The sequence below is a fragment of the Anarhichas minor genome, unplaced genomic scaffold, assembly GCF_050575085.1.
Source record: "Anarhichas minor isolate MPS153535 unplaced genomic scaffold, ASM5057508v1 ptg000003l, whole genome shotgun sequence".
Taxonomy (NCBI): Eukaryota; Metazoa; Chordata; class Actinopteri; order Perciformes; family Anarhichadidae; genus Anarhichas; species Anarhichas minor.
In genome coordinates this window covers 17,147,001-17,158,530 of record NW_027466449.1, presented here as the reverse complement: position 1 = coordinate 17,158,530, position 11,530 = coordinate 17,147,001, and the positions used below count along the sequence as shown (strand labels likewise).

General features: G+C 42.9%; 1 protein-coding gene across 1 annotated transcript; it reads left to right on the top strand.

Moving 5' to 3' along the window:
* Positions 1-4,218: 4,218 nt before the first annotated feature.
* Positions 4,219-11,530, top strand: slmapb (sarcolemma associated protein b). Its single transcript, XM_076090367.1, has 9 exons — positions 4,219-4,270; positions 6,441-6,569; positions 6,675-6,749; positions 6,841-7,143; positions 7,308-7,356; positions 7,429-7,578; positions 7,741-7,912; positions 10,212-10,346; positions 11,453-11,530. The coding sequence occupies exons 1-9, from the start codon at positions 4,219-4,221 to the stop codon at positions 11,528-11,530; spliced, it is 1,143 nt and encodes a 380-aa protein (XP_075946482.1).

Here is an 11,530-nt window from a genome sequence, read left to right as displayed (position 1 = left end):
CTCGACACGTAACGCTGGAAGTCTGCAGGGCGACACCCACCTCATTATTAGGCAACTTTCTTTCTTCTTTTTTTTTTCAGAGATGTTTTCCACTTGAAGGATGAACACACGGTTGTTTTTGCCTCTTCAGCGTCATTGTTAAAGTAGAATTGTGTTTGGAATGTAACATTATCACATCAAATGCGGGTGGCTGTTAATGTTGTGTGGCTCCATGTTGGAGTCGATGGGAATGAGAAGGAGGATAAAGCAACAAAAAGGGCTTTGAACAGTGGGAGAAATAACATTAATGTAAATACAAGTGAGTCGGAAGTGGTGATTAAGGGACAAATCAAAAAGATATGGCAGAATAAAGGGAGTAAAGGAAGATATCTTTTAAAAATAAACCATTGGAGTGCAGCTTCTAGTGGACGAACTAGGAAAGAGGAGATGATTATAACAAGACTGAGGAATGGCCATACTGGTCTTAATAGTTTCCTCTATGTTATTGGAAAGCATAACAATAGAAAGTGTGCATTTTGTGAAGAAGAAGAAACTGTGGACCATGTTTTATTATCCTGTCAGAGGTACGAGTCAGCGAGGGAAGGCATGAAAAAAGGTCTAAGATTGATGGGAGAGGAACATATAATTAATGTACTAAAGAATAGCTTTGGTGACAAATGTTGGGAACTTCTTCTGCAATATTTAGAGTTAACAAGACTAATGTTTTTCTTTATTATAGAGGATATCCTTAGTCCACACTCCAGATTGGTGGGTGGCGGTAATGCACCTGAAAGATTGCCAACCGCCATAAAGATCAAAAGAAGAAGAAGAAGAAGAAGCAGCATTTAACGTTAACTTGAGCTAATTGTTTGGTGGTAAGTTTGGACAGTTTAAATACTTTTAAAATATTGTTTAGACACATTTCAACTTGTAACTAAATATTAAGTAAGGAAATAAAAGGTAACAATAAAAACAACTAACGGCTAGTTAGCTAGCTATCAGTTAGCTAACGTTACATCCAGTACCATTATTTAACGTTCGGTAGCTAAGCTAACATTAGCTAAACTAATATTAACTTGAGCTAGTATCATCTAAAACCTTGCTAATTTGCCGTTAGCTCTACATTTGATTACTTTAGGCTAAGTTAGCTATCATCACAGCAAATTAACAGTAACTTAACTCTATTTTGAAGTTGTTTTGTGGTAAGTTAGGACAGTTTAAATATTTTTAAAGACACATTTAACCGTGTAACTTCATATTAAGTAAAGAAATACAATAAGGTAACAATAAAAACAACTAACAGCTACTTAGCTAGCTATAAGCCAACGTTATTTAATGTTTGGTAGATAAGCTAACATGAGCTAAGCTAACAGTAACATTAGCATCTAACTTTAATTTAGCTAAGATTACAACGTCAAACAAACGCTAGTTGACTTGAAGTTAGTTTACTGTGTGGAATATACCATCACAGATAAAAAAATACTTAAAGTCACTAAAGTTATTATTCAGTTAAATATACAGCTTGCTTCAGTTCATTTTCTTTATTGTGGGTAAACTCGTAGATGACCGTCACAGAAATGACTTGAATCTGAATTTTATGATCTTCCTTCAAAACATTTCCATAACCATCCATATAGCATTACACGAATACCATTATACACCCAGTTGACAGTTAATAAGGTTCACCAAGCTAAAACTAATGCAGTATAATCCAAAAGACTTGTAATACATCCTTTTATCACGTTTTAATCTTCCAAAATGCTCATACAGTTTATTCACCTTCTCTCTAAAACAGTTTCAATGAAAACCTGAACGTTATAACCCTCACAAAGGCGGGATAAATTCAGGACTGTTGTATTAAACTGCATTAGTTTTAGCTGTGTGTGTATACGTCATAAACTGGCAGCTGAGTGTAGACTGTATTTCCATTCATCACAACTACTAGTTGTGCCTTTTTGATAGGATATATTCAACACTATCAAGACAGATTTATTGCTGAGGCAATGAGCTGATTTGTTTTATTGCATTTGGTACGAGTCCAGAGTGCTGTAAATGTGATGAAAGCATGTAGGGTAAAATCCTTGGAATTTGGCATGGCGGCTCTGGAAGCGTGATCAGAGGCAACTAGTTAAGCAACTTCAGATCATATTGAATCTATTGGCTCCCACACATTTTGACATGAAGTAGTTTTGCTGCTGAGCTTTATTGTTACAGTTTGGTGAATCTTTCACCTATAAAACCGGTTTATGTGGGTTTACCTTTCACTTGTCTGTGTGCAGAACACTGCTTGCTCTTTCAGAGCCTTTGATCCCCTATAGGATATTTAGTTCCCAAAAGTAAAATAACACCCCTGTGGGATGCAAAGATACAGTTTGTAAAGATTATAAATTGACTGAGAATAAAGCCGAAGGTTGCACAGTTTGATTATTGACTGAAAATATGTCAATGATTTGCAGCATTAGATCATAAACCTGTACTTAATTACTAGCTTGCTCAGCCAACCAAGGTTGAGGTCTCTCTCTGGAATATGTCCACAGAAAATTAAAACACTCTTAAAGGACATTTCCCTGGTTGTTTATTTTACTATATTTATAGGATCTTACATTTTTACTCTGTGAGTCCTTGGCCTTTGCCGTGTCCAACAATTGATTCTCTAGTTAAATTTATTGTTAGCATGTAGCTGCCAACTGTAGAGGCAGCTTCTTAAGTGTCCTGACTAAACCTGCAGGTTGTTAATGTGGACATTAAATGTCCCGTCAGCTGTAGTTTAGACTTTGGCAGCTAGCTGGCCGACAGTCTCTTAACGCTGACTGGTTCGCACTTTTTTGAGTTGGGTGCAGCTTTTCTGTTATTATATGTACTGATCCCGAAAAGCAATTAACACGAGAGCTGTTCATACTTGCCCCGTTGAGCCTGTGGTTTTTGTCTTTACAAGTATGACGCATAATGTCACCATTCATGATATCGAATCATACAGCCGTTGAATAAACTCAGGTTAGGCAACATCAGTGAATCTGTTTCTCTCGTAAGTCAGCATGCTTGTGTATGATGAAAAGAATTAAGTTCAAATGTACTCTAAACCATGCCACCCTTTACACAAGCATGTCTGTGTGTGGACTTCATGCATTATTCAAGGCGTTTAGGAAGTTATGAAAAGCTTTTCACCAGAGGGGGAAACATTTATTTGCATATATGTAGAAAGCCTTTTCAGTGTCGGCCACTGCTTTTCTTTCATTGTCTTGATTTCACCTCAGCCTCTCAAACATTTCAAAGCAGTCCGATACAATGCAGATTAGCTGAACAACACACAGTTTGTCGCAGCAGCTCTCAAGCTAAAGGCTAATAATTCATGCATTTAAAAGGCCTGCAGGGCAGAGTAAGAGAGGAGGTGGATGCAGCACATGTAGGACGCACGCCATCACACTGGCCGCCCTTGCTCTGTGTCCTGTAGGTTTCTTACATCAGTACCAACTGGTCAGAGAGCAGCCCCGGCTCCCTGAACAAAACCTCTCTGTGTCACTGACTGTGCAGCTGCACCTTCCGACATGCCCCACTCGGATGCATGACCTAGTGTGGAGGGGCTGGAAGACTTCAGCCACAACACAAAGGGGGGCAGGGGGGTCGTGTTTTTGATGAGATTCCTCTGATTTACCTCTTCTGTAGCTTTTATAACCACACTTTTAAGTATTTGTTCACTTATTTCAACCATTTCTGTGTCTTCACTGGCTTCAGTCTAACAATAGCAGGGAGGTCTGGTACACAGCGTCTGTCATCCCCTCGGTGTGTCCCCCCCTTCCAGCCTCCCAGCTTGGACTGGTCCATTTCGCATCTGAGAAAAATCTGACAGTTGGAGGAGAGTTCTTCATGCCAGAGATTGCTTTAGCCTCAGCACACGAGTACAGAAGCTCCCGGATCACCTCGAGGTAATATTTCCTGATGAGTTTTATTCTTGACCTTTTTTTATTAGATCATTTTCTGTGACTTAAGACCTCAAAGGAACATTTCTCAGCACTTATGCAGCTTGCAGAAGTACTTGATATGACTAACCCTTAACCACAACAACAGCAGCAATAGCTTTAATGATTTAGTTAGGATATTTATTTAAAATGTATTCTATTTATCAACATTAACTCTTGATTTAGTCTATGTGTTTGTTGCCATGAGATATAGATATATATATATATATATATATATATATATATATATATATGTGTTTACTTTTTCTTTACAGATAAGCAAATGGATGAGAAAGAGCTCAGTGATTCCCTGAATAACGTACCGGTCATTAAAGGTAACCCAGCTGTGTTCCTTCCTGAATGACTCGGCTGTTCTCACCTGACACCGTGATCTTACCAACTGACGATGTGGAGCGAGAGAGAGAGAGAGAGAGAAAAGCATGAGTCACAGTTCAGTAGAGTGTCTGGTTGGCTGTAGAGCTCACGGTGATGTAGGTGGCCTTGTTTTCAGGGGCTGATTTCTCAAGTGTCAACAGCTTATTAGAAGATGGATGGCAGCCGGTGTGTTAGCGCCATGTAGGGTTACTTATCCAAAGCTATTGCAGTGCAGAGAACAGCAAAACCAACAGGGACCTTCATGAGAATAATGCGCGAGCATGTTGGTGAGCGAATTAATTTTGCATGACGGATGAATTTGTGCCGCCACGCTGCATATAGGCAGCACAAAGCAAACAGTGTCCTCACGACAACAGTACCTCAGTCCTCACAGACCGATCAGGACGTTTCTTTCTTTGGATCTCATACAGCACCGTTTCATAGCTGTAAACTAATATCCCCCCCTGGCCCTCTGCAGTTTTATAGAAACCCGCTGAACACTGTGGACTTTCAGTCCGGGCAGTTCCCTCCGATTCGGTTGTAAAGAACGCCGTCACATTCATTTGGGAAGCAAACCGACATCGGGGGAAAGATAGACTATGATGGCTTTAGCCCTCAGCACCCGAGCCAAAAAAAGACTTTCTCCTACATTTTTTCTTCCTGTCGTCACTTGAGGCCGTGTTATGCTCAGCACCCCCCCCCCCCCCCCCCCAACCCCCAACCCCCAACCCCCAACTAGTCAGAGAGGTATTTTTACACACAGGCTAATCCCATCATTACTCTGTGACACTAACGCATAATGACCATAATGACTGATGCTACCAAAGATATCTGAAATGTCTCCAGACGTCATTCACACAGAACCCCACTGACATGAAGCCCACTCGCATTCCGACTCTCTCTGTCTCTCTCTCTCTCTCTCTCTGTGTCTCTCTCTCTCTCTCTCTCTCTCTCTCTCTCTCTCTCTCTGTGTCTCTCTCTCTCTCTCTGACTCTCTCTCTCTGTGTCTCTCTCTCTCTCTGACTCTCTGTGTCTCTCTCTCTGTCTCTCTCTGTCTCTGTGTCTCTCTTTCTCTCTGACTCTCTCTCTCTCTGTGTGTCTCTCTCTCTGTGTCTCTGTCTCTCTCTGTCTCTGTCTCTCTCTGTGTCTCTCTCTGACTCTCTCTCTCTCTCTCTCTGTGTCTCTCTCTCTCTCTGACTCTCTGTCTCTTGCTCTCTCTCTCTCTCTCTCATACATATGCATGCATGAGGGAACACACGACCTCATGCACACACGCTGGACAGAGCGCCGCCCCCGCCCATCCTTTGTCTGGCACACAGCAGCGTGGTCATGTGCCTGAGTCAGAGGGTGCCACCAGCCTCCAGCAGCCGCTTCGTACCCCCTCTCTCATTTTTAGGGACAGTTATCAATACGCGTGCGTGCGTTAACAGACACAATGAAATCACTTTTCATTTACAGCGTTCCACTGATGATGTGTCCATTTATGGCGCACACGCTTGACCCGTCCCGACTCCTGTTTTTTTCTTCCGCCTTGTGCCAATTTGCTGGGCCTGAGATGAGGTCATCTCTTTTCCGAGCCGTGGCAGATTAGGGGATCAAGATATTCAGTGGGAATTTGCAAAGCCCGAGTATTTGTGGAGCCTGTTTCCACCTCTGGGAAACAACACAGCCCCTTGACAACGTTGGCCTTTGTGTATTGTTTACAGTATCTCACTGTTAACCAAGCCATGGAGACGTGCCAGAGACTTGTTTGTTGCCGGGTTAATGGACAATTTAGAATGAAAGCTTGGATGAAAATATATATATTTTTAAATTGCAGATAATGTAGTTGTGTCTATTTCTGGGTTAGCAATTAGTTTATGTAATAGTCCCATTTTAATATCTTGGGAAATCATCTAGTATGTCAGCCCTGGTATTTGGGACTGAGGCAGAATTAATGTGGTGGAACTTTTGAGTTATCCGTCTATTTTTAGAGTTGTGAATTGCCGTCATTGCTTCCCGATGTGTCATCGTGGCTTAAACTTCCTAATGTCTGTGTATGCACTGCAGGAAGACACACATCTCTACTCTTACAGCTAGAAGAACGTCTAATCTGGATAATACATGTTTTATTCTGTATTTCATTATCAGATGACTTGACCAGGTCCAACATGGGGTCTTTCGGTGACTCAGAGAAAATGATCCAGCGCTTGAATGATGACCTCAGAGAAGCCCAGGAGCTGGCTAATACTGAGAAGCACAAATGCATGGAGCTACAGGGTAAACATAATAATAATCTTTGATGTTCGATACCATTTACTTCACTTTGTACTGTGCACACAGACAACTACAAATACATGAAATAATTGCAGTCATCTTTTGCAGGTATCCTGCAGGACGAGAGAAATGAAAACAAGCAACAAGCTGATGGGTCTGCAAAACAGATAAAACATCTTCAAGGTACATGTTTGTTTATATGTGGACTGGAACGTTCTGTCTGTCCTCCTAAAAAAATGTCCGCTAATCTGAACCCCCTCCGTGGGCCGGACAGGCCAGCTGCGGCAGCTCCAAGAGGAGACGGGCGTTCTCAGGCAGCAGATGGACGTCTCCTCCGGTTCACGGGACGAGCTGCAGAGTGCACGCGACGAGGTGAAGGCGCTGAAATGTGCCCTGGAGGCGGCCGCCGCAGAGGGGGACCGCGACGCCGACGCCGCCCAGGCCAACCTGGCAACCGCCTCGAAGGATCTGGACAAATGGCGTCAGGCCGCCAACAAGTACGAGCGAGAGATTGACAACCTACAGCGGGACCTCCAGCAGCAGAGCAAGCAGTGGCAGAAAACTGCAGAAATACAAGGTGCAAATACATATATATTAGTATCCTCGTGATTTGGAAATATGGCTCTTTTGTTGAGACTCAAATGTCCGTCCAAGCGCACGGAAAATTTGTTTTCTGTGACTAATTAAGAACAGAGCATCTGCTCCAAGAATGTTACATAGAAGCTCTTTTTATCTTCACAGCCAGCGAGCTGCAGTCCATGCAGGCCGAGTGTAACGGCCTCCAGAAGGAGTGCTCGGTCCTGCGATCCGAAAAGCAAGAAGCCGCGAACAAGCTCCAGAAGGAGAGGAGCGGCCTTCAAAGTGAGTGCGCTTCGCTCAAGTCCGAGAGGGAGGAACTCCTCAAGACCCACCAGAGAGACAAGGGCAGCCTGGAGAGCGAATGTGCGGCTCTGCACTCCGAGAAAGAGGCAGCGCTGCAGAGGCAGCAGCAGCTGGACAAGGAGCTCGCCAGGTCAGTGTGCACCAAGAGCTCAGCTTCACCCCCCCCACCTCCTCCGTGCTCCCTCTTGTCTCATTTGCTTGATTCTGCTCCAACATGTTCTGCCACACACAGAATACCACACGCCCTTCTTCCCCCTACCTATTGAACTCCGCGTTGTCTTGTTTCCGGTAGCTCACGTGCCCAAAATGCGGAGCTGAGCGGCAGCCTCAAATCCCTGGAGAGGTCCCAGCAGGAGCTGGAGAAGAGGCTGGCGGCCCTGCAGCTCCAGCACCAGCAGGACAGCAGCAAGCTGCAAACCCAGCTGGAGGAAGCGGACAGCCACAGCAAGGCTCTGCAGAGAGAGGTACGTTCCCAAAAGAAGAAAAGACCGAGAGTAAAAACCAGAATCACTCCTAGCCATTATCTCTGGGGCTAAGAATACTTCTACCCTCAAACCTGACAGTCACACATTGTTGACACGTAACAGATGTTGTGACCAGTGCAGCTGTTTACATTGACTGCACAGAAAGCATAAAGTCTACTTACACACACACACACACACACACACACACACACACACACACACACAAGTAAATGATTGTGTATTGATCTGTGAGATATTTCAAAACAGTCTTGAGTGCACAGCAGCAACGTGGCAGAATAGATCCAGTGTGTAAAAGGACTGCTAGTGTGCTGCTTCACACGGCTGCTGTTTACGAGCTGTTACTGTGTTTATGAAGCTTCCTACATGCACACTCAACAAGTCTCTCCTTTTGAGAGCAGATACAAATCACATTTTAATGACACGCAGAGCAATACAATGAAAACTCAAGGATCAAATATACATAACCAGTATGTTGTGATGATATTGCATCTCTCCATTAAGAGTTCGTCTCCTTTAGTTCCTTGTATAGGCCCCATTTAGAACCAACCTTCTGCTCTGACTCACTTGATAATTGCAGGCCCTGATCCTCAACCTGTCCGTCTGGGCCACTGGCTGCTCTTTAACTGCACATGTTGTGTCGTATGTTGCTTCGGTTATTTATTTGCCCGTATAAATAGTTTGGTTCAGGACATTAGGATGTTGTATCAGTCAGCAGCTCTCTGATGTCTGATCTTTTATTTGGATGCGACTGATACATACAGGCCCTGAACACATCACAATCTGGGATTTTCAATGATGGAGTTACTGAGCCGAGGGCACAGAACTGCCTTAATGGCTTCCTCTAATAGAGCGCTGCGGGGAGGACGTATGTTTGTCGGCCAACCAGGAAGTTAGCATCACTGGTTCCCTTGAAAAAGTGCTTTTTTTTTTGTGGCAAACACAAGTTTATAATACTGACTGATTTTTGAAGCGTGAATGCGTTGGCAGAAGTAAAAAGCTAACGTCAGGCTGTAAACGGACTAAACCACAGTCGCATGAGCGCGGGTAAACACAACGAGGCTGTGAAGGCGGACTAGTCGGTGTGATGATGTTTTGTGGTCTCATTCAGAGACTTCTTAGCAACACCCTTTTTCCAGACTCGGGAAAGCTTCCAAATTACCGACTTACTGACGTGTCTTATTTTGTAGAACAAAACGTTAAAAGCTTGTGTTAACCACAGACCTTATTTCAGGCATAAACCTGTTGACTTGGAGATTACCTCATTTCTGGGTTTCAGGACTCGTTCCTGCAGCACTCTCTGGCTCTTGGATAATAAATTTAACGAAGTAAAACTGTCTTGAGGTGGCTGTGAAGCTTCTCTGTTAAAACAAAAAAAGATTGTGACATTTTAAAGCATCCTCCAGCCCAAACTGCTGCATGCTCCCAGTCAGGTTGAGCAGGCTGGATGGGAATGGAGAGAGAGGAGGAGGGGCGCCGTTTAATAGCAGCAAGCGGAGATGAAATCATCGTTAACCACAAGCCGTTCATCCCAATATGGCGTCACTCCGTCGGCCACTGAATGAAACGTGGAACCTGTGGAACCTGAGTGCTCTCGCGGTTCTCTTTGCTCGTCTGTAAAAGCCTCTGTTAGAGGACAAAAGCATGAGAGGAACCGTCACCGATACTCAACAACCTTTGACCCAGACATGCAACCTTCTTATTTATCTATTTATTTTACTTTGTCTGTGATCTTTTCATCTGTGGTGCACTTTGGGCTGCAGGATTGCGTGTGTGTGTGTGATCGTGTGTGTGTGTGTGTGTGTGTGTTCAAGGATCATTTAAAGTCATTATGTAACACAGGGATGCACGAACACAATTCAGTCGTAGCCCATTTGCGACACAACAAACACGTGACTAACAAAACAGAAGCAGTAGTACATTCCTGTCGAGCTTTTCTTTTTATTTGCATCATCAGGAATGTAAACAAACAGCAGCAACAGAAACCTCTCTGGGCAGATAATGCGGCCGACAGCTTCACATTAAATATTCAACATGAGGAAAAACGTTGTCCATCAACTTTGACTGTGTATAAATATGGTGTTTGATTTACTGTGACCTCACTTTGTTGCATTTATTATTTTAAATGTAAAGCACATCGAGTTTCTCTGTAACGAAATGTGCTTTTATAAATAAAGTTGCCTCACCTTGAAAAGGTGCTTTCTATAATACAGCTGAGTCATTTTAAATTAAATGAATTTGTCTTGCGATGAAGTTGAAAATAACAGTTTGCTTCACGCAGTACGAGGAGGTGAAGACGGAGCTGTCGGACCTGAAGGAGAAATATGAGAAGACTGAGCAGGAGAAGCAGTCGCTCGCTGACCAGTTTGAGGAGTGCAAAGCCAACATGGAGGAACTAAAGGAGAAAGAGACAAAGGTGAGTGCTGGTCCATCGCACACTAACAAAGACATGCATATATATATATATATATATATATATATATATATATATATATATATATGACAAATCATTTAGAATAATCTTCAATTCTGTTTTAATAATTAATAAGGAAAACAGCACCATAGCTTTGCATAAGAGGCAAATTTGGTTTTTAGGAGCATGAGCTTTGCATCAGATTTGTTTTATCTTGTTAAAAAGTCTCCAGGCATAAAAAAACAAATCTTTTTTGTAAGATTCACAATATATATATGTATATATATATATATATATATATATATATATATATATATATATACACATATATATATATATATATATATATATATATATATATGTGTATATATGTATATATATTTTTTTTCTTGAGTCACAGCAGCACACCTGCTCACCTCTACTCATCCACTGTCTGCTGCTGTTGGCAGCCGTGTGTCACTTTGAGATTTGTGTAAACACCAATTACAGACTCCTGACTGAGAGGTTTATTAATAAAGCTCCGCCCAGCTAGAAGTATGTCCCGCTGCAGTTGATCACTGTAATGTCCCTTCCCTTCTGTAGACGTCCCCATTGCTGCCTGTTCAAGCCATAGTCATGGGCCTTATCCTGGCTGTGCTGTATTGGTGCTACGGTGCATTGTGGTAGTAAGGTACACGATACTCCTGTCAAATCGGCCGACATCTTTCATTCTCACCAGTGTCTTTTGGACCAATTGCATGACTTATTTCCCCGGAATGCCTTCCTCGTGGGGAGGGGAATGGGACAGACAAACGTCTCAGAGACTCTAACCTCTCTAATCATACAGTTCCAACATCTGACATCTGCTTGTCTTGTCTGGATGGCTAATGCTTAACAACTGTTTCTCCCCGTTGGCTTAGATGAGCTTCTCTTTATCTCAAAGAGCTGTTTTATTTTTTACTTTTTAAACTCTCTCTCTCTCTCTCTGTGTCTGCACTGCATTGGTTTCAAATGGCAAGCCCCTTCTGTCAAAGCTTTTGCAATCCCATGACGATGACATAATGGTGGTTGGTGGTCGGTTTCATGTGGTATTGCTCATGTTTCCGTTTCTGTGTCGCCGCTTGTTTCAGAAGCCGTGGTTGATCTGGGGGCCCGTTGTTGCTGTGGCTCTAACAGCTGTGACTGCTGCTGTGCTCTTCAGGACCTGA